The 23,097-nt window shown below is 36.4% G+C and overlaps 2 protein-coding genes across 2 annotated transcripts in view; one reads left to right on the top strand and one right to left on the bottom strand.

The window, feature by feature from the left end:
- LOC136820675 (integrator complex subunit 4-like) overlaps window positions 1-23,097 on the bottom strand; it is a 159,987-nt gene that overhangs the window by 118,210 nt on the left and 18,680 nt on the right. The gene's annotated exons all lie outside the window — the stretch shown is intronic.
- LOC136820630 (histone-lysine N-methyltransferase 2A-like) overlaps window positions 1-23,097 on the top strand; it is a 38,977-nt gene that overhangs the window by 2,618 nt on the left and 13,262 nt on the right. Inside the window, exons 2-22 of the mRNA XM_067076826.1 lie at window positions 1,365-4,404; window positions 4,823-4,851; window positions 5,076-5,632; window positions 5,797-5,838; window positions 6,036-6,094; window positions 6,274-6,830; window positions 7,053-7,271; window positions 7,488-7,541; window positions 7,720-8,034; window positions 9,618-9,890; window positions 10,148-10,245; window positions 10,518-10,710; window positions 11,092-11,280; window positions 11,497-11,582; window positions 11,996-12,068; window positions 12,424-12,623; window positions 13,016-16,071; window positions 16,498-16,650; window positions 16,932-17,006; window positions 22,182-22,318; window positions 22,763-22,812. Of these exons, the coding sequence (XP_066932927.1) occupies window positions 1,365-4,404; window positions 4,823-4,851; window positions 5,076-5,632; window positions 5,797-5,838; window positions 6,036-6,094; window positions 6,274-6,830; window positions 7,053-7,271; window positions 7,488-7,541; window positions 7,720-8,034; window positions 9,618-9,890; window positions 10,148-10,245; window positions 10,518-10,710; window positions 11,092-11,280; window positions 11,497-11,582; window positions 11,996-12,068; window positions 12,424-12,623; window positions 13,016-16,071; window positions 16,498-16,650; window positions 16,932-17,006; window positions 22,182-22,318; window positions 22,763-22,812 (9,455 nt within the window). The remainder of the gene's footprint in view (window positions 1-1,364; window positions 4,405-4,822; window positions 4,852-5,075; window positions 5,633-5,796; window positions 5,839-6,035; window positions 6,095-6,273; window positions 6,831-7,052; window positions 7,272-7,487; window positions 7,542-7,719; window positions 8,035-9,617; window positions 9,891-10,147; window positions 10,246-10,517; window positions 10,711-11,091; window positions 11,281-11,496; window positions 11,583-11,995; window positions 12,069-12,423; window positions 12,624-13,015; window positions 16,072-16,497; window positions 16,651-16,931; window positions 17,007-22,181; window positions 22,319-22,762; window positions 22,813-23,097) is intronic.

Raw genomic sequence — 23,097 nt, 5'->3', positions numbered from 1 at the left:
TGAGTTACAGGAATTAATTCCTTGTGAGATTAGGCATTTTATGTCTTATGCAAATATAGAACTAGAACAAAATGTCACAAGTACAAAGTCTACGGGAATCACATATTTGGACTTGGTGCCCAATGCTGTAAGCAAGGACAAAAAATTTAAGTATTCAAATTTAGTATGTGAAAAGAACATGAAAAGATAATAATATTGTAATGATCAACAGATTAAAGTTTCTTTACTTGAGGGAGTTTGCGAGCGTTCTGCAGGGATGGCTTTTTTAAACTTGGTTCAATACTTTAACTGCATGTGTGGTTTTTTTATTTTTGAGATGGTAGCACAGATGTGGCAGATTATTTCGGGGGAAGTTAAAAACTGCTAAAAAGATTTATGAAAAAATAAGAAATTTCCATAGATGAAAAAATTTGACCTCAAAAACGACGAACGAACGACTTGCCATAAAAAAGATCTACATGGGAGAAGATACTCGTCTAGATCTGTGAAAACTCTGGAGAGGCTATTTCCAGGAAATTTTTCTTTAGACACTGTACTGAATTTTTCTAGAATTAGGAGTGGGAGGGTTGGGAAGCTGACTTCATGTTGTCGGGAGCGATGTGTAGCAAGCTGTGCTTCAGCCAATTGTATCCAAATTTATTCCAAAATCCAGCTTTTTAGTGATTTTTTCCCAATTTTTGTTTTGGACTAAAGGGAACCACACTTGCCAACCCCCAAGGCACTATTTTTAAAGAGGTCTTTTCCCTTTTGATGCATCAGATACAGAAAATCTCAGGTGATAATGTTTGCCAACAATCAAGGTTAGATATTTGCTGTTTTATTCTTTACAATAATACAATGCTAACATGTTGTTGACACAACACTGAATTGAAAAAAATGATTTCTTGCAAAGTTTATATCAAAATTTGTAACTAAAGTAGTCTCAAATGTACAACCCATTTAACCCGTTTTCCCAATTCAAAAACTGAAAAAAGGTCTCTAATGTTGTAAGTGTATGGCAGTGTTGCAACTTTTTACGTCTGAAGTTCGGATTCCAATTTTTCACTTAGGTCTTCTTGCAAAACCAATTAAATCCCCTTATAAAAAATACAATCCATTCTTTCAAATCTTGCTGACAATCTCTTTACATGAAACTGCATGAAAGTATTTTTAAATTTTTTAATGATCTGCATTATATAATTTTAGAAATAAAACATAACTTCGTTAAGTCTAAATAAAAATCAATGGACATAACTATTTTCTAATAATTTGTTTGAGTCACTGCAAGGTTTTCCAAAGCCAAGCCTTTTTAGCGAGGGATACAGACCTGATAGTCCGTTAATCTTGCTTCATTAAGTTATGTTTATATTTTTTTTTATTTTCAGAATCTGGAACCAGAACAAAATATGGTTATTCATCAAACAAGACGTAAAACTCAAAATGACAAAGCAAGAGAACAGGAAGCTGTTACTCCAGTAGGAGTAAATGATGATGAAATACGATTGCACAAAGTGAAATCTACATCAAAGTCACCTTTACCGTCTCCATCCAGCTTGTCTCCCTCTACTTCCAAACCGTATCCATCCAAAATGTCTAAACCATCTCTCAGATCAAAGATAGAATTCCACCATGAGACCAAAGGAAAGATTGCTCCAATACTTTTGAAAAGAAGAGATGATCCTAGATCAAATAACATAATGAGATATCCCAGAATGAAAGTACGTGGATCTAATTCTGAATCTGCTGAAATTTATGATATACAACCTACCACCGTTGAAAAACAGCTTGAAGAAGAGACAAGTGCAAATGATAAAATCAAAACATTGGTTGATACTTACGCTTTGTTCAAACAAATGAAAAGTCAAAAGAAGTTGTTAGAAAATACAGATTCTCCACAATCAGGTGCTACAAATCTTGTGAAATCCATATCTCCTACAAAAGAAAAGATAAATGAAGGTTTCAAGAAAGAGGCAGATGAACCAATAGTCAAGCGTATTGGTAAAGGCGTCAACAAGAGATACTTGGTGGGTCTGCAAAGATTAAGAGGGATTGACACCACAAAAACTAAGAAAAATCTTGTTGATCTTAAAGAAATCAAGAATGAAAAAGATATCCCAGCAAAAGTTATTACAAGTGGTTCAACAAGCATTCGCGTTGAGGGTGTTACAAAAAAACGCAGAGGTAGACCTCCAAAGAAGCAACATAATATTGAAACTTCAGAACTTGAGTTGAATCCTCCTGAAGCTCCATGTATTGTTGAAGTCAAAGAACACATAAAGTTGGAACAAAATATGGAGTTAGAACATTCAAATATTGAAGAGGTGGAAAAGACGGTCACAAAAAAGCGGAAAGGAAGACCTCCAAGGAAGAAACACAATACTTTCGAAATTTCAAATCTTCTCGAAAATCATCTTCCTGAAACTACACATATCGCTGAAGAAAAAGAACAAATCAAGGACCCAGAACAACCAAGTACTGCAGAGGAAGAAAAGACAGTCACAAGAAAGCGAAAAGGAAGACCACCAAGAAAGTCAAGACCAGATAGAAAAACAACAGAGGAAGTGAAAGATCACTGTTTTGTTACGGAGAAAGAAGCACTAAACGAAGAGGGGACTTCAAACAATGAGAAGAATGAACTTAAAGACATTACTTCTGACCTCAGCACACAAACACCTACAGAATTAATTGAACAACAAGAAAAAACGCATGAAGCTGAGGAGCAAGCAGAGACAAATAAGAAATTAGACCCAATTTCTCACAAGCAAACAGAACCAACTGGACAAGAAGCTGAGCAGATAGATTCACTGCCAGCGGAAGAACAATTAGATACAAATACACAACCAAAATCAATTGGAATGCAAATACAACAGGACATTCCAGAAATTTTGCCAACCCAAAATAATGAAGACTGTCCCTTGTCTTCAGAGTCAGAGAAAGAGGTCCACAACAATTTATTAGTCACTGAAAATGAGTCTTTGAATGATGTAAAGGATCCTGAAGTAAATGAAATTGTGCAAAGCTCCAAAGATATAACTCAACTCTTAAACGAAGAAGAAGAAGGAAAAGAACAAAACCAAAATTCTAAAGATATCGTTCAACCAAACGAAGATGAAACAAATACAATTGATTGTATTCGACCCTTATGTTTGAAAGATAAATTAAATATAATAGACCAAAATTCAAGAGACAGTACTCCATCTCCTTTGATAATCAAAGATGAGGTGAAAGAACTTGAACAAGAGGAAAGAATTCTTGAAACACCAATAATTGAACTAACTGACAAGAAATTAGAGGAAACACTCAACAATGAACCAGTTGAAAGTGATATTGATAAAGTTGGAAATTATGAAATAAATGACCCAGGAGATCAGACATCAGATAATAGTGGGATTAACAATGAAATAGTTGAATCAAATGAAAAAGAGACTGAAATTGTAACTGCCAAAGAAGAATGTGATGAAACTAAAAAGACACCAACAAAACCTTCAACACGTAGCAAGAGAAATGTAAATTATCGTAATAGTTTGAACTCTCGTATTGATAAAACTGATAGTAACAATCCTTACAAGAAAACATACATAAGCTCTGGTGGATGTGCATCTAGAAGTGAAACCAGTATTTCAACTGATTCTCCAAAGGATAACACAGAAATGACACCACATAAACCAAAGACAGAAACAATCAAATCTAATTTATCAGAAAGAATGTCAAGCGAAATCCCTCTTGAACCTAAAAATGAAGAGTTTCCAGAGAAAAATGAAAACTTTCCATGTGAATCATCAACAGCTATAGGAGTTGATGAAAGCCAAACTGAGGAAAATCGAACTGAATTAGAGGATGGGTCTTCTCCAAAATATTCTTCAAGAAGGCGTAAACAAAAAGTTAATTATAGAGAAAGTCTAAATCCTGATATCGATAAAACTGACACTTCAAATCCATACAAGAAAACATATTTGAAAGAAGAAACTTGTGAAAGAAGCAGCTCTACAAGTTCATCGAACAGTTCTGTAGGTGAAATGAAACGCACCTTGGTATCCAAGAAAAATATTGTTGCGAAGAATTTGCTTCAGAAAGCTCATAACATGAAAATGAAGAAGAAACAAAAAGTTAGTCCCATCAAAATCAAATTAACACCAGACATTGTGCCAACTTCACGTCCTAGAAGACAAACAAAATCAACCCTCAATAAAAGTGACTTTGTTTATGAGATAAAGCCTTCAGTAAAACGGAAACATGCTGAAATCGTTAAAGACAAAGAATATGTTGAGACTGCATTAGACAAAACAGATACTAGCAATATTACAGATATCCCCTTTGGAATTGATGAAAGCGTTAAAGAATCTCCTTTGCAAAGTGCCACAGAACCAACTGAAGAAGAACTGCAACCACACAGTGAAGATATAACCACAGAATCAACAGCTCAAGGTATTGTCTATTTATAGTTTGTAATACTCACTTTGTTTTGTACTTACAACACCGTCTATTCTTTAGCAATGAAAAAACTGGTACTTTAGCATTTAGATTCCAGAAATTATTTTTTGTGTCAGCTTTTGCTGCCCTTTTTCAAAAGAAAAGCTTTTTCAAGTTGGTATAAAATGTTATTTTTTTCTCATATCCCCGATTCCACAATACATTCTGGATAAGGTGATGGTGCGCTGGCCTTGTTCCCTAGTGGTTCACATCATATTAACGCACTTGATTCAGAAAACTGTGTGTCAGTGTCTCGCAAGCTGGCAGGCAGTATAAACTACACCGGACATCCTTTGTAAGGAGAAGCCGGTTGTTATTTTATCTCACCATGATCCAAATTAGCGATTAGTAAATTTGATTTTGATTTTTTTAGGAGAAGACCCTTCATGCAGTCCACCTGTGGTATGAAATAATTTATGTTTATCAATATATCATAATTCAAATTCAAGTAACTCATCTGTGAATAAGCTTAATGAAATCTTTTAAATCATTTGTAATATAAGATCATATAAGATCTCTCAAGTATAAATTTCACTTTGTTGAACATAGTAGAGAAATTGAATGTTATGTTGGTAGGAACAGGATAATTAATGTTACTATTATACTATTATATATTGTATTTTTAGCGAAAGAAGGCAAGGATTAAGCTAGCATCTGATTATGTCAGTCCAAGTCCTATCAAAAAGAAAGTCAAGATTAAAAACTGCTCACCAGAAAAGCAACATACTCTGCAACCAGCCACCTTTGATGAATTAGAAGGATTACCGTCTCTTTCCTCTTCCAATCTCCTTGCAAAGAAGAAAGAACAGGAACGAGAAAGAAGCTTCAAAGAACTTACTGAGCTTTATAATGAAATTTCCCAAGGAGATGACATTGACATGGCTGCTGAGACCAGCACTCCTCTTAAGCCACCAAGTGAAACAATTCCACAACTGTCAGATAAAACAGAATCCCTTCAAGAACTTACCATAGATTCAACGAACGTATCAGTTGAAAAATCTTTGGAAGAACAAGACTCAAAACCTGGAACACCTGATTACAGAATAAACCCGATCAAATTAAAAGTTGTAAAAATTCATGGTGAAGTGAAATTCGTTAATTTTAAGAACCAACTGGTTACGTTTTGTGGAGTTTGTGTCAATTGCACACGGAACGAAGACTGTGGCAAGTGCAGACATTGCAGGTGAGAGGATCTTGAAATCAAGAATTGGAAGCCATTACCTTTAATTTTTTCTCCCTATTGAAACTGAAGGTTCGATTTGTTTCTGTACCATCACTGCATTTTTAATAGTTGATCACATCAACACTCACTCTTTTTATTTTATTTTTATCTTCATTCTTTTTCAGGAACTCTGTTTATGTCAAGACCAGCGTGGTTCTACCTTGTTGGTGTGTGCCAATTTTTTCGAACCACTCAATTACTTTAATCAATGTCACTTTTCTTAGAAAAACAATATTTTGAACCAAATGATCAACCATGCTTTTGGGTATATTATAAAGAGTTTATAAAAACAAGACCTAACTTGGCTTCAATCAAGAATTGATTACTGATGCTTAATCCAAGTACTTAATCTGTTTATCTGTAGGCTTAAAAGATGTTTGAATCCAATCATTGGAAAGAAATTTGAAATCAAGAAAAAAGAAAGTTAGTATACCTTATGAATAATGCTCCTTAATTTTTCTTAACCTCGCAATGCGAACTTTAACACTTTGCATCAATCAATTATCTCTAAACACTACAAAGTTTAATTTTGAATTTGATTATAAGTTCTAAAGCACTGCAATTGAATGGAGCAATTTATAAACTAAATCCTTTTATCTTAGGGTATATAGAACCAAAAATTTCAAAGTCCAAGGAAAACTATTTACTTCAAACCACCCAGCAGAAAAAGGCTGAAAAGAAGACAGAGAAAAAAGCAGAAAAGAAAATTAATGAAGAAAAATCATCAAAAATCAAAGAAAAGACTCCAGAGAAAGTAGAGCTCAGTGTCATAAGTGATAACACACAGATCAAAGCACACAAAGGTGACCCTAATGAGCCCTTGCAATTCAAAGTGGCTGTTAAGAAAAACAAAGATGATCAGTTCAGAGCAGATTTCACAAGTCCCTCAGGGCGATCAAATGTATTTACCGGTATGTCACCTGTGAAGCCCAAATTGAGAAGTTCTATGAACGAACTTATGAAAAAGTCAGCAGAGATCACCAGCAAGAAACTTCAAAGAGTAGAATATAGTACTGAACATTTGGTTAAACTACCATGGCCTAATGACAGTAATGAAGACGCTGCATGGGTGTCAGGACATCATCTGTGTATGACTAACCATACAGGAGCATTCATCCCATCCCTCTGTTTTCTTTGTGGAAGTGCAGGCGAAGAAAAGGTTTAATTTTTTTAGAGTTTCACAATTTAGAAATTTAATGTAGTTTCTGGCTCTTCTCACATTTTTTGTTCTTTTTGTCCTCCATCTGCCTCCATCCAGAGAGAACTTTTTCTTGAGGAAGTTTTAGAATATAAATTGAATCTTAATAAATCATACTTAATATTCTGAAATCAGATCAAAATAAAAGTCTTCATTGATATGGTATCTTTTTCGATATTTCAGATGGTAACTTGTAATTCATGTTGCGAGATGTTCCATACATACTGTTTGGACTTTGAACCCATCGACTGGAAGGAATGGAATTGCGACCGGTGTAAAAGATGTAAAGTGTGTGGGTACAAAGAGAATTTGCTGATGTGTGACACATGTCACGATTGTTATCATGCAGAATGTCTTGGGCCTTTCTATCAAAGGGATACAGAGGGAGCTGAAGAATCGTGGGTAAATATAACATTTGGGTTAAAATTTGAGCCTGAATACTTTAGCCTTTTATATAATATATATCTCTAGTAATTAATCCCATCAGCAACAAATTTTGCACATTGGTTGTTGTACCTTATCGGAACTAATTTCGCAGTGTAAGACATGGTAAGACTATATTGTAATTATTGCAATAGACACCAGAAGTAAAGTTATTCAATTTTTATTTTTATTTAGGTTTGTGGCAAGTGTGTCAAGTGCAAAAAATGCAATCGAAGGACTGCGGGCAAGGTAATATTACATTCATTATTTCTGTTGCAAGTTTCTTTGCAAAAGTATATTTTTAACCTCGCTACCCACCTAATGGCATTTATAAAACCACTTCGCATTAATAAGATCTTCATTTATTATTATGGATAATAAATGTTTATGATAATAATGATATTTTTCTTTGTCTTTAATTCTTCAGTTGAAAACTTCACGTTGGATGTATGGGTTCACTATGTGTGAACAGTGCGGTAAAAACTGGAAACGTAGGAATTATTGCCCAGTTTGTGAGGTGCTTTATCAAGAGGATGACGATTCCCTGAAGATGATGTTTTGTTCGCAATGTGAGCGATGGATACACATGGAGTGTGAGGGAATCACCAATGATGATTATGAAATTCTGGCAGATCTACCAGACAGCATACCTTACATTTGTAAGCTATGTTCCAAACTTGATAAACATGATACTCAATGGTACAAAGAAGTGCGAGAGGAGTTGAACAGCGGCTTTTTGAAGGTAATGATATTTACCTTTACATCAGTATTTACAATTAACACAAGCATCTGATTCGACTACTTAGCCTTATTATATGGACTTGATTTAAAACAACCAGCAGCGTTTTGTCAGTGTCTCCTTTCATAACAACTATAATCTTACTATACTAATTGATTTTATGAAAAAACTTTGTAACGCTAGCCCAGCATTAAGATACATCAAATAACAGTGTAGAGTCTTCTCTAACACACACTATGTATATTATTAACAAAAACTACACTACATAATAAAAATAAAACGTAAACACAAAAGGGTTTTATATTAATATTATATTTATATTAAGATACATCTCCGTCTGTCACGGGCTTCACATAGCCGTAAGAGTATACGGATATAGGTAATCTATTAGCGTTTTTTAAGAAGAAGTCGTTGCAGTGTAAATCTTTCGCAAATTAAAAAACCCACTTTCCCGTGGAAATAATTGACGTTTTTTGGTTTTTTGGGACCCTTGGGGCACAAGGTACCTGTTGACCGCAAAAATTCCAAAATTCGCGAATTGACCGTTGACAAAATTAGGGGTAAAGGGACCGAATGACAAAATTAGGGGTAAAGGGACCGAATGACGTCACAGATTTGGGAAAAACTTCAAAATGCGATATCTCGAGTTTGAGAAGGAGTTGGGAGGTCGTTGACCCCTCATTGGATCGAGAATTCTATGGGGAACAAGTTGGGAGGGGTTATGAGGCTTGAGTATGACTTTGAAATTTTGCTGAATTTTTAGGCGTTTTCACTTGATGACGTCATCAAAACAGGAAAAATGCGATATCTCGAGATTGGAAAGGAGTTAGGAGATGGTTGACCCCTCATTGGATCGGAAATTCTATGGGGAATAAGATGGGAGGGGTAACAGTGGGTATAGAGAAACTTTTGAAAATAAATATATTCAAATTGAGGCATTTTGGGTCCGATGACGTCATCAAAACCTGAAAAATTCAATATCTCGAATTTAAGAAAGAATTAAGCAATGGTTGACCCCTCAATGGATCGGAAATCATCAGAGAATCTTTTGGGTAAATGAAAAATTGATTTCAAAACATTAAATATGCGATTTCTCGAACTTCAATCAGTTACAAGTGATAATATTTCGTTATTTGGGCTTAGAATTCAAGCTTATTACCCTCTCCCACCATCCAAAGGGCTTTTGATGTGTTCAACAACACTCTACTCAGCGGGTGCGACGCCGGGTGACGGCGTTTATGAAAAATGTGTGTAACGCAAGATGGTACCTGTGAGCTGTGGTTGATGAAAACTAATTCGAATTCCCTTTAAAAATAAAGTTAGAGAGCATCAGCAGCAATAGCATCTTTATCATCCTAAGGGCTTTTGATGCGCAAGCTAAACCGGCGTTTGCGATGACGGGAACCGTCTAGTTATAACTATAAATATAATTAAATAGTTTTCAAATTGAATAAAAAAATTATTCTGGACTCGCGTTATTTTATTGCACGCATAGGCCCTGACAGAGTCCTAATCCATTCAACCAGTTGCGTGTTAAAGGCCCAAAGACCTTTTGGTGATTTGATAAAAAAATTTATTCTTTATAGGTATATTACGATTTAATCTCGCATCGAGATTTCAAGCAAATCAAAAAGAATCTGAGTATCAGCGTGAACCCTTCACATATTCAATGCCTGGAAGAGTTTGACGGCATTTTCAAATCGATAGAAGATCGTAAATTCGCCAGTGTCGAGGACTTTCATCAGGCGTCCAGCAGTGCAGTGACCAAGATACAAGACTATTTACAGACTGGAGTCATACTTGATATTAGTATAGGGTATATCCCGGATGCTAAAACTCTGTTACCCTTGTATCAAAAGGTTCGTTGTTCAATATAATTCATGCAAAGCGTGTAAAATTTGTCATGGCGTGATTTTAATACGTCGTTTCATGAGAGGATGTTCACTTTTAGCATGCCCTGTGTTTTCACCTCAAAAAAACAATAATTACGTTAACCTTATAATGAGAAATATGGACATTTTTCACATTATTAAAGCTAAAGCTGCTTTAATATAAAGGCTTCTGATATTATAAATACTGAAACATTGAATTTTTTAAATTTTTTTTTTTTTTACAGTCATTGAAGACCATTTTTTCATGGTACATCCCTCAAGAATTGAAGACTGAAAAAAAAAAATCGCAACTTCCTTGTAGTGAAAAATCTAATACTGAAAAGTAAGTAGCTTAGCTTTTAAGTGCAATATTGATATCATATTAATTTCTTTCATTTAGTTAATTTGCCACCAATAAGTTTGGAGAGGAAGCCTTACAACAAGCCTTAGCTTACTAAAAAATCACAGACAAAAAAACGACGACAGACGAGGATTAGACAATGTATTATGAAGTAGAGGTCAATAGATGAATGATGATAAAATGAAGTTTTCCCAATCTTTCTTTTGGGTTGAGTTTTTCCAATTCTTCATTATTATTATTTCTTCATCTTAAAGAAATGGCAAGACCAACGAAGAAGACGAAGAAACCATCTCTTTAGCTGATGAAGAAGCATTGAGGTTGGATCATATGTATTTGGCGGAAACACCACATGAAAACGAGGCTGATGGCGGTGAAGAGAAGGATAATATGGACATTAGCATGGATTCTGTGGTCGAAAGTGTTGAACAGCTTCCTGTGGCTAAGAAGGTATGAATCAATGTTCTACAGCCATGATCATTTCATTACAGTTGATTAAAGCCACGTTATGGCTGAAGCGATAATTATATAAGGTCTTACTTACGAAAAAATATGTTGGACTTGCAACAACATTTACAGTATTAAGAGGGATCATCAAAAGAGAATTGCCGGAGTTTTGTCATTTGAATGTGTAATGAATGCCTTTTTCTAGTCAACATAATACAGACCATTAATTAAGAAGGTTTCTACGTTAAAGTGTTTAGTGAAAATTGAAGGATTGGCCCTCAATTTTGAAGGATTGGTCTTCAATTTTGAAGGATGAAGTAAATATTTTTAAGTATTTTGCAAGATCAGCGTCATACTTCAAACTGACACCTTTCTTATTTACAGGATGGTAGGAGATGTTTGTTCTGTGGTGTTGTAGGAGATCAACATCAGAACAGCGCTGGGCGTTTGTTGTACGCTGGTCTTGATGAATGGGTGCACATCAATTGTGCGTTGTGGTCTGCTGAAGTGTATGAGGATGATGCTGGAAGGTTGAAAAACGTTCATGAAGCTTTGAAGCGAGGAAACAAACTGGTAAGATTCCCAAAGTTTCAATCATATGTTTTTTAGGTATATATCCTTGCTCTGTAATTTTTATATGTGATGTTTTTGCAACTTAGTGTTGCATTTTTCATTTAGGGGTTTTAGGGTTTTCTGTTTTAGTGAGTTCAACTTTATGTTCAATGCTGTATATTAACCAGATGGGTTCACTTGTTCACTTGTTATTCAAACTGTTCTGTTTATTTTCAGAAATGTGAACATTGTACTTGTTATGGGGCTTCCATCGGATGTTGTGTTTTGAAATGTTCGAGAAGCTATCATTTCATTTGTGCTAAGTATGTCTATTTGTTCAGTTTATTTGTGTGTGTTTCTATGGCAACGAGTCAGGAAATGTTATACATCTCAATAATGTGATTAAGTCAGAATTACCCCTAAAAAATCATCTATAGAAGACCTTTGCCTGGAGCAACAAACTATCACTGAAAGAAAGTACTGCATGGCGAAGGGTGGAGAAGCTATCCAGAATCTTCCTCGATTCTAGACTGTTAAAATGGGTGCCTATGACGCTGTAGTTAACGCTCACCTTACGCTCACTACATTCGCATATAGTGAACTGTAACTATTTGAGGGATTAAAGAAAAAATTACCGTCTGATTACCGTGGTTGCAATTTGACTAGATGGAAATAATACTTTTCTAGGGCCTTCATTTATTAAATCACCACCTATCTCGTCTACCTCATCTTTCAGGAAAACAGATGCAGTGTTTCAAGATGATAAGAAAATGTATTGTCCTGTCCACGCTTCTAAAGCCAACAAGACTGTAAGCTAATAATTTTTGCTCGCTTCCTTGAGGTTTAGCCTTATAATCAGTGCCGCCCTAGGACCAAACAACCACCCCTTTGAAGGGCGTTTCTTCGTTAGTTGACTTGTTGGTTTTCATAGTAGATACATCTTAGGCATGTCTGTAAGCTGACTGGATATCTATGCAAATTTCAAAATTCATTGCCATAGAGGTACGTTATACGTGAGATACACTCTGGTAGAGATGTATGTTAGGTATTCAGGGGCTTGTTTTGCTAATTATCTTTTGCGCTTGAGATGGCGATAAAATACTTCGCTTTCGTTCCAACTTTAGGAATTCAAATGCATCAGATCTGATCTTCTTTTTCTTTCAGTTGATACTAGACGATGAAGAATTTGCAGTCACCAGGAGAGTGCTGGTGGACTTGGCTCGTTTCAAATCGATGAAAAGGATCAATCGTGGTGTCAACCCCAAATCTGTTACTGTCCTCTGTGGAAATCATCAACTATCATCGCTGGGTTGCTTATCTGAGAAGTCTGATTCCAAACATTACCTCATGCCTATTGGTTATAGGTTTGTTGAAAAACCTTTTACTAAAATCCATAAAAACTATATCGGTGGTTTTTCTAGGGCAGGATTGTTCATCTTTCATTGCCATGCTACGGCCATGATCGCATGTAACAGTACCTTTATTTTCCGAAACGAAATGAAGCCATTCTATTGGTTAGAAATGACGTGCTAATCGAATTTAACCAACAGAATGGCTTCTTTTCGTTTTGAAGCGAAACGGAACCGCAGCGTGTGAACTTGGTCTCAATGTTGAATAGTATTCGTGATATGCGCCACTGGAGAGTCTTCTGAGAACTTTTTAAATTTTCCACCCAATACGTCACTTAAACAATAGATTAGTGAAATAATTTTGTGAGTCATTACAAAAGGTTTACATCATATTCTTTTTATTTCAGGATAACACGCGTTTACTGGAGTACGAAGAATCCGAGAACGAAATGTCGTTACATGTGTGAGATCCAAACAAAGGGTGTCCAACAAGAAGAAAAACAAAAAGAGGAAGCCAAGAAGCCAGACCTCGAAAGCCTCACGTATTGTCATAACAAAGAAGACTGGAACACTCTGTTGGAAAAGACGGAATGTTTGTGTGACCTCAAGAAACTGGAAAGCGGAAGCGTAAAGCGGAAGTTGTATCCGGAACAATGCGAAGACTGTTTACGCAACCGGAAGTATGTCTTCAACCCGAACCATAAAGAAATCTCCAAGATAGTGAATGGCTTGTTGAAAGCGTTAAAAAGAAAACAAAAAGAACAGAACCATCGAAAAAAACATGTCACAAAGAAACAAAAACCAAAGAAAGCGGTCTCTAAGAAAAAAGAGTCGTCCAAGATTCTTTCCACAGGTGTTGTTTCGAAGAACATTGAGATTTCGACTTCTCAACGAAAAATACAGCCGCAGAAAGCCACTTCGCAAGTTTCTTCAAATGACGCATTGGCAGTCACTAAAATCAAGTCGACCTCTGTTAATCTTTCAACAACAGCAACGACCACCTTTTCTTCGAAAAGTCAATTCCAGCAAAACACACCACCTTCATCATCAGTCCTCTCAACCTATAAACCATCTCACACGACTCTTTCAATCAGTCCAACCAAAGCAGGCAACATTTCACACGACATCGCGCAATCCGATAAAGTCAACAATAACTTCAAGAAACCATTCCATACACCACCACGTAAGAACTTCATCAATTCGTCCATACCTGACTTCCATATCGAACAAAGCACCCTTCACAAATTTTCGTCAGCAGTGGAAAACAACTTCACGCACCAAGAACGAGCCACTTTCTCATCATTCCCGATCGCCAACAAAGTTTCCATTCATCCAAAAACTAACCAGATTATCACGTCAAAGTCAAGTCCAGTCAAATTGAACCAACAGCTACAGGCTTCAAACCCATTGCCTCAGTACAGCTTGGTGCCATCCCATATGATGTCGCTACCCAATGGTATTGTCCCTGTCTCTAACTACACGTTCATCACTCCAAAACTCAGCCCTGTGAAACTAATACCAGTCAGCCCTGTCAAAAGTAATGTCGATCAGAAAGTGAACCCTTTGAAGATCTTGTCACAATCGGGCGAGACTTCTCCACCGAGGAAAGCCCATCAACTCATCATGCCCAAACCAACTTCTTTCAACCAACCCAACTTTCATAACGTCTTCAAACCTGTCAACGTTCTAATGCCTGTTCAATTCCAACAACCAGAAATATCGCAAAAACCGGTCATCTCCAAAGACTTCAAGAAAGAGTTATTATTGATCCAAGTCAAAGAATATCTAAGAAAAAACCCGGACGCTGTCAAATATAGCACGGTACCACCCCCTGATCAGACACCGGTCATCCATCTTTCTAACGGGCCGGTCAACCCTCAAAACCAGCTGGCTTTCCGTGCCATGCTTCCGGAACATCTATGGAACGACCTGATCGACGCGGGCATCGCAAAACATGAGATAGAGAAGATCGTGATCGACTCAACAAAGGCACGACAACCCAACTTGGCAACCAATAAGGTCGAAGTCAACGAAACCATAAACAATATCAAATCTTTGAATTCCTCCATCAAGGCTCTGCAGCAAATAAAAATGAACATTTTCACTCAAGGACAACAGAACCAGACCCTTAACCAACAAGATACTCACTCTATTCCTCAAAACATCAATAAAAGTGAAATCCTTAACCAAAAGAATCTGCAACTTCTTCCAAATCCGTTATCAGCAAGTTCTCTGCAGCCGTCCGGCTCGACACAAGTCACATCGCAGCAAATAATCCCCTCAATGTTTCAACCAGACCAATCAACTGCGCCACAACAACACAATCCGGCTCAAAATCAAATCTCTACGCAACCACAACAGTCAATTTTCCAATATCATTATCAACCTGATCGACCTAAACAAGTGGTATCCTGTTTTACCAAACAAAAGGTTTTCCCATCCTCCCAAATCAATAAAGTTCAACCGAAGAAAGCAGTCGTTCTTTCAAAGACAAACCAAAACGTCTGTTCCACACAAATTTTGGACCCTTTTTTATCGCGCCAACTGACAGAAACAGTGGAGCAGCTTGTCCAGCCGAACTCAAACCAAGCCATCTCTCAAATGGTATCCAATCACAAAACTTCTCAACTGCTCACTCAAGGAACATTACTTTATAACACACAAGTTGTCCACCAACAGAATAAAGCAGAACTTCAGCAACGCTCTGCATTCAGCAAATCGCTGACAGTAAAGCAACAAACTTCCAAACAAAACCGACACAATTCCTTAATAGTCCCTAGAGACAATAAAACAGCGCCCTCTGTCACTGAACCTTCTAGCAAGAAATTCATCCAGACTCTCTACAACAACCTGGTCAGTCATTCAGCACTCACCCATGGCACCTCTGTCGTCACTTTACCGGCAAACCTTAAAAATAAACAACTGTCCGTCTTACCGAATCATCCTTCTGCGAACAATTACCTCACCACAAGTAGTAACTTGTACGCTCAAAAAATGCAGAGCTATTTGTCTGGATCTGCTCCACCAATTATGACTACTCACCTTCCTCAAACGCTGCCTGCCGCGAAGATGTTCACCTCGACAGCTCCAATTAGTTCGCCTGATGTCAGTATCTCACCAAACTTTCCACCTCCAACATCTCTTCCGACCACAGTCCATTCCAGCACCTCTTTCTCACCATCACCGAAGAAGAAAACCAAACGAATCAAACTTCCAAGCCTTAGCGAAGACGAAGCGAGTCCAAAGAAGATATCTTCCGATTCACATCGCCATAAACCACCCTCAACTAAACCCATAAAGCCTACGAAACTTTCGAAACAAACACAACAACAGGTTTATGAGACATGTCTTGGTAATGAGGTTGATTTGAACATCGTTGGAGACGAATTTGTGGAGAATCATTTGGAAGGAGGTGATGATTATGTTGAGGAAGTGGTCATGGATGAAAAGAAATCCAAAACCGGTCAGTTGTCTCGTTTTATTCTACTTATTTTTCTTATTACCCTCAACTCTTGAATCTATCTTAGGTGAGCCTTAGATTGAACCCTACGCACGGGTTAGTCTTAAGACGCTCGATTTTCAGAGATGGTTGTCACATAAGGTCTCTACCACTGTAAAGAATGGGCTCTTCACCAGCTTATTGTTTTTGTAGCCGTGAGAGATTCATACAATTCTAAAGATCAATTTTAGAGTCATAATGACTTTCTATTTTATTTATAAAAGATTTTAAAAGTGAAGGAAGGAAGGAAGTTTAGAATATCTGCAAAAATGCACCTCCTTTAATCTAAACAGTAAGCCAAAAAGTCAACGCGGTCAATTCAGCCCGACTTATGTGATGTGATGCCTGTGATGATAACTTATATTGTAAAAAACCTTGCATACATTCCAGGAGGAGGTCGTCAGCGTCGCAATTACGTTCAAATGTTAAAAGAGTTTTTGTTGGAAGAGGATAGAAAACAGAGAGAAGATGCAGAACTGGGAGGATTGTTGTTCGTTATATCCAATGATGATGGTTGGAGGTGTGAAAGCGCTTCTTTGCAAGGTATGTTCACCTTCTTTTGTAAAAACATCCAAAATTTTTTAAGCCTTATTTTCACCAATTTGAGAGTTTTCTTTGTGAGATTCCTTAAAAAAATTGGTGTTTTAAAGTCTCCAAAGCCTTAAAATGCTCTTAATTTGTTTTAAATATTTTGGCCATAATGGTCTTGAAAATAGTTAGTTCTCATAAATAAAGTGTAGTTGATCTTATGCGCCTTAGACTAGCTTTTGTTCTCTAGCGTGCATAGCTTAATAATCCAAATCTTATTCTTTTCTCATCCGTAGAAATTTGGAAAACATTGCTGCGACAGATCAATGAGGGGAGAACTGATCAGAATATTCCTGCGTTGCCCTTTGATTGTGAGTTGTAGTTTATCTTACGTTTTAAATTTTCCTAGTTTGTCCTCTATCATGTATCAACAACGACTTAATGCACGAAACTTCGACAATTTTGAGCTATAACTAACGCTTATACATAAATTTTAAGATTTGACTAAAATTCTAAAATCGGTATCAGTCTAGTCAATTCTATTACAACACCTCTTAATTAACATACGGAGCACTCTACGAGGGAGAAGATAACCTTACGAAGTAATAATATTTATCCCACAGAAAATTACCTTTGGTTGCGGTCAGATTGGAAAATTTATAACTTTACCGCAACTTTTAACAATAGGGCTTGAAACAATAAAGTACCCCTCTACTAACAAAAGGAAGAGAAAGAAGAAAAACTTTACCAGACATTTTTTCCTTCTTTACATTTTTACAGTCTATATATAGAAGAGAGAGAAGTGTATAAAGGGGTGTGGTAGGAAAATAGGAGCGGCTGTTGAAGCTCATTAGCTCAGTCTTTCAATCAACATGGAAAATAAATGGTTGTTTTTTCTGGTGTTGGCGCGAAAAATCGCCCAACGAAAGTATGCTAAAAGAAAACTACGTCGATTCCTTATCAACAATATGAATGCACACAGCCACAAGAAACATCAGCAAATGATACAATCAGCAATGAGGAATTCTCTCTTTGGTTTTAACTCTCGAAAGCCGAGATCTGTATGGGCATACAAACGACGAGAGCTATGGTTCAATCGTATGATGTATGTGGAGGAACACGAAAATTTGAACCTCCATTGGAAGCAGGATTTTCGGATGACAAGGCCTACTTTCCTAAAGATTGTTGAGTTGGTAAGACCACGGCTGGAAAAGCGAGACACGAATTTCAGGAAAGCTATTCCTATCGAAAAGCGAGTAGCCATTTCAATTTGGAGGCTTGCAACGGGGAATTCCTTTAGAACTGTTTCAAAAACATTTGCTGTCGGAAAATCAACTGCAGTATCCATCACTCGAGAATTTTGTAGAGAAATGCGACGCTTGGCACCAAATTTCATTAAGTTCCCTGCCAATAGAAGAGATACCGCACAAGCTATCGAACAATTCAAGTTAGATTATTCCTGTCAAATTTCACAAGCTATTGGAGCTATTGATGGTACTCATGTAAACATTGTGGCTCCTGCTGGCGAGGGAAAGGAGGATTATTTTAGCCGTAAACAACGTTATACAGTAAACACACAAGGTATTGTTGGTGCAAACCTCATTTTCTATGATGTTGCAACAGGCTTTCCAGGAAGTTGTCACGACGCTCGAAATCTCAGAAATTCATCAATCTTTCATCGGGCTCAAAATGAGGAACTTTTAGTGAAGCCTATAGATATTGTGAATGAGACCGAAATACGACCGCTGATCCTTGGAGACAGTGCATACCCTCTTTTTTCCTGGTTGCTTACACCGTTTCCATTTGGCCCGGCTCTAACGAGACGTCAAAAGAAATTCAACAAAAGACTGTCTGGGGGGAGAGTACACGTAGAGAGAGCTTTTGGCATTCTAAAAGCGCGTTGGAGATGTTTATTGAAAAGGGTTGATAATGAAATTGAAAATGTTTCATCTGTTATAATCACGTGTTGTACCATTCATAATATATGTCAAATTAATAACGAGAGCTACATTGATCGAGATGGTGTATTGGAGCGTATTCTCCGTCAAGAGCGGGAGTCCAGACAACGTAGAAGACAAGATTATGAAGCCAACCCGGACGGAAATACGATTCGAAATGTTATTGTTGATTATGTAAACGAGTAGATATTTTTAGATGAATTTTTGTGTCAAAAAAAATTTGAGTTATCATAATCGAAGATATGTAATTCATTTAATGATTTTCCTTAATTCCTCCCTTAATTTGAACAGATCCATTTCAGCGCTATTGAAAAGAAAATCTAAAATATAAGCACATCCAGGCTCAGCTAAGGTTAACGTGTTCTAATAAAGACACTCATACCTTTTTTCGACAAAATCATAAAAAAAGTTATAGCGATAAAAAAAATCAAGGAAAAAGTAACATCTCCAAGTTTTTATCTGAAAAAATCGCAAAAAATCAAAAATCATGAAGAAAAAGCAAAAAAATCTCGCAACTTTTTATCGAGTGATTTACCTCGACCAGACCCTGGTGAGACATTAAAGTTTATAAAACAAAATATATACGTTTTTATCATGCATGATTTCTTGTGACAAAACATTGTCTTGAAATTTAAAAACTACTTATAAAACAAAAGAATAACAAAACATACTGTAACTATTTTACTGGATACTGTCCACGTCAGAAAAAAAGTTCAATTAAGTTCTTATTTTGGTTGACCTCCTGAAATGACTTTTGCGAACTCTAAGAAAAATTTCCGTTCATTTTCTTTTTCTTTGGCATCAGCTTCCATTTGTTTTTCAAGAAGTGATTTTTGAAATTCTTGAAATTGTTTTTCGCTCTCTCTAAACATTGTCATTTGTTCTTTCTGTAAATCAATCAAATCTTCTTGAAATGTTTTTTTCCTTTCTTTTCCGTTCTCTTTGGATTGTTTCTTGGCTTTTACCTCTGCTTTAAGTTCCTCATAATATTCAAACGACTCGTCTAATTCGACATCACTCTTTCGTTTACGTTTCTCTGCTGTTGGTTGTTCAGAAGGCTCAGTTGTTACGTCATAGTCATCATCATCGGGCTCAGTATCGACAATTCCACCAGCTGCACCGGCAGGAGGTTCAGTTGTTTGGAATCCAATGAAGGGCTCTGGCGTTTCAACATCATCAGGAAAAGCACCAACTGCACCAACTTCAGTGAATTCTGGCAGATTGACTTTCTTTTTCTGGCACAGAAGTCTGTCCAAATCGTCATAATATGGGCATGTATTCAAACCTTCACCAGTTTTGTTCTTGTTTTTATCCTTACATTTCACATAAGTTTCTTCAATCCTACCAAATTTTCTTTTCACTTGCTCCAGACTTCTTTGACATCCGTGTTGGTTAACATTCTTCAATATTTGTGCCCATGCCTTATTACAGTCTTTCGATTTGAGTACATCAAAATTTTCCTTCCAGGCACTGACCAATGCATTCGTCTGTTTAGGCGACCAATGTTCTCGTTTTGGCTTAGATTGTTCACCAGCAATTTCTGATTTTTGTTGTTTTGCACCTTGTTGATGTTGTTGATCAGGAACTTGCAAAACTTGTTGCTGCTGGTGCTGTTGTGAATAGAAGGGTGGGTAGAATTGTGTTTGCATGTAGGGCGGGTAAAATCCAACAGGAAACCTCTCCATTTTATCTCTCCACTTCTTCTCTCAATGCAGCTCTAGCGTCAAATAACACAGATATTTTTCAACAACATCTCTCTCTCTCTCTTCAAAGTTTTTTTTGTGTCGAAAATAAATGCCGATTGTGTGTAGAAAGCTCGGGAATCCTTTTATTTACTTAACAAGCCTTTTGTTAAGCAACTTGGATTTTGAAATAGCTATTATTTAAAAACTATTGTTTTCGGAGTTACGTTAAAATAAGGGTTGCCCATGGGCTCCCCTTATTTTACCGTAAAATTTCTATTGTTCTCACACAAGTTTGAATGAACATAGATCGCGTGCAAACACCAGACACCAAAAATTTTTCCGTTATTTAGTAGCGGAAATTCCTGAGAGGGCATTTTTACAAAAGTAACCATGGTGATATGAGTTACGGAAAGTCAAATTTTCTGATGTGACCGCAACCTTTTTCTCTTAAAAACTGTTTATTTTACCTTTAAGACTTGAAAGCTCTTTCAATTTGAGGTCTCGGGGCGGGAAGTAATTCTCCCTTTTTTTTACAAGGAACAAAATAGTAAAGAAGTCTCATAACGCGCTTTTCCCGTGCTATCTGTCTCAAAAGGCGCTTTTCGTCTGGAAATTATTGGAAATCTCTCGTGGTGTCATTATTCCCTTATTCGTAATTTAAGGGAAGCCTTATTCTCCATCAAAAGGGAGAGACGAAGTTTTTACAAGCTCTTATTTGATTTCGTTGGTCTTTAACCAGTAATAAACCAATTTTGTTACTTTTTCTAAAGAACGCTTCATTTTTGGACCTACCTCCGGGTACCCCGGTGGAGGTTCTATAAATTAACCCATGTCCGTTCGTCCGTTCGTCCGTCCGTCTGTTACCAGCTTTTCTCAGGATTGGCTCATTAGTTTTTTCTGATTTTTTGCACAATGATGCAAAATGGCAATGCCCAGAAAGTGACGGAGCCCGATTTTTGAGAAAAAATTTATTTGGGCAAATTTGGGCCAAAAACTACCTAAAAATAGGGTTTTTTGGACTTTGTGCAAAATCCTGACATTAATTTTTTCTGATTTTTTGTAGATTTGTTTGTGATTGATGCTGCAGAGTGCTCAATGAAATCAGAGCCAATTTAAATTTTAAAAGTTATCTTTCATCACAAAATAAAAAAAAAAATTTGATTTTTTGTACAAAGATGGAGGGCAAGATTCTCTAAAGAATGGCTGAAGTGGTTTTTCCCGGAAAATTCTTATTCGCCTTAAAAAACGGATTTTCGTATTTTTGGGGAAATTCCCTTTAACCAAATAAGAAAATATAGCTTTTCTCAATGTTGACTCGTTATTTTTTTGTGATTTTTTGCACAACGATGCAAAATGGCAATGCCTAAAATGTGTCGGAGCCCGAGTGGTTTTTCCCGGAAAATTCTTATTCGCCTTAAAAAACGGATTTTCGTATTTTGGGGAAATTCCCTTTAACCAAATAAGAAAATATAGCTTTTCTCAAAGTTGACTCATTATTTTTTTGTGATTTTTTGCACAATGATGCAAAATGGCAATACCCAAAATGTGAAGGAGCCAGATTTTTAAGGAAAATTTTTTTGGGCAAATTTGGGCCAAAACCAGCTTAAAAGGTTTTTTGGGCCTGAATGGTTTAAGTGATTCTCGTATTTGGGGAAATTCCTTTTTACCATTTTACATTTTTCAACACACAAGCTTTATTTTTCCATTCTGAATTTTTGTACAATTATTGTCACTTTTTTCTTATTTTCATCTGATGTTAATCATTAGGTAGGTCCATTCAGCATGTTGCTTGTTATTACTTCATTCAAACATGGACATGATTCAAATGACCAATTATTAAAGTCTCTTATAAAAATTCCATCTAATCTCCATCAAAAAACTCTCTTCTTCATCACAATTTCAGTGAATGACGCGTACGAGATGTTTGGTTTATCGAAAGACTTCATCACTTACTTGATGGAACAACTACCTGGTGGTCATAAATGTCGTTCTTATAAATTCCAACATCATTTACCTTCCATCAACGATGACGAAGACCAGGTATATTGAATACCTTAAGTTGATAAAATTTCTCTTGGATTTTTTTTCTCGCGAATTTTGACCATTTTCGCGCAATTTAGTCGTTCACGCGAAATTTTGAAATCAGTGTTTTTGCAAAAAAATCTTCCAGGAAAATGAAATTTTTAATTCACGAAAAAAAGTCTAATAATTTTTCTGGAATTTGAGGTTTATATTGTTCGTAATATATTCTAAAGTTGCATCGAAATTCAAGCCTCGTTTTCTCAATAGAATGTTTTTATATTACTTAAAAAAACAACAACATCAACTCTTTAATAAATGAACTTGTCTGTTCTCTCACGACTACTTATTTCACCCTAAAATATTTTCGTCAAAATTGATTTTTTACATGTAAGGGTCCTACATCATCTTTTTTGTGTGTTCTCAATTTATTCTGATTCTAATTCTATTGTTATCTTTTCATAGAATTTACCAGAAAACCCGAGTGGATGCGCCCGCTCAGAAATCGCTGTCAAGTAATATTTCTTTTCCCTTTATCGTGAATGAAGCGTTCTGTATTTTTTTGAATGATGATTTCTTTGAAACTGCCAATGATTTACAATATACTTAATTCATAAAAGTTTTCAAAATCACGAATATTGAAAAAAAGCTTTCAAAATTTTAGGTCAAAAGTCTCGAGGAGTCTCAAAAACATCAACTTTTGCCTCTCTTACCCCGGGTTAGAATTGTCGAGTTTGTCATCTTGTTAACCTACCATCTTCCCCAACCTCTATTATAATATAGTGGGTTGTATTTCCACA

The sequence above is a fragment of the Clytia hemisphaerica genome, unplaced genomic scaffold (assembly GCF_902728285.1).
Source record: "Clytia hemisphaerica strain Z4C2 unplaced genomic scaffold, Clytia hemisphaerica genome assembly, whole genome shotgun sequence".
Taxonomy (NCBI): Eukaryota; Metazoa; Cnidaria; class Hydrozoa; order Leptothecata; family Clytiidae; genus Clytia; species Clytia hemisphaerica.
The sequence above is the reverse complement of the archived record's forward strand: the minus strand, read 5'-3'. Positions and strand labels throughout refer to the sequence as shown.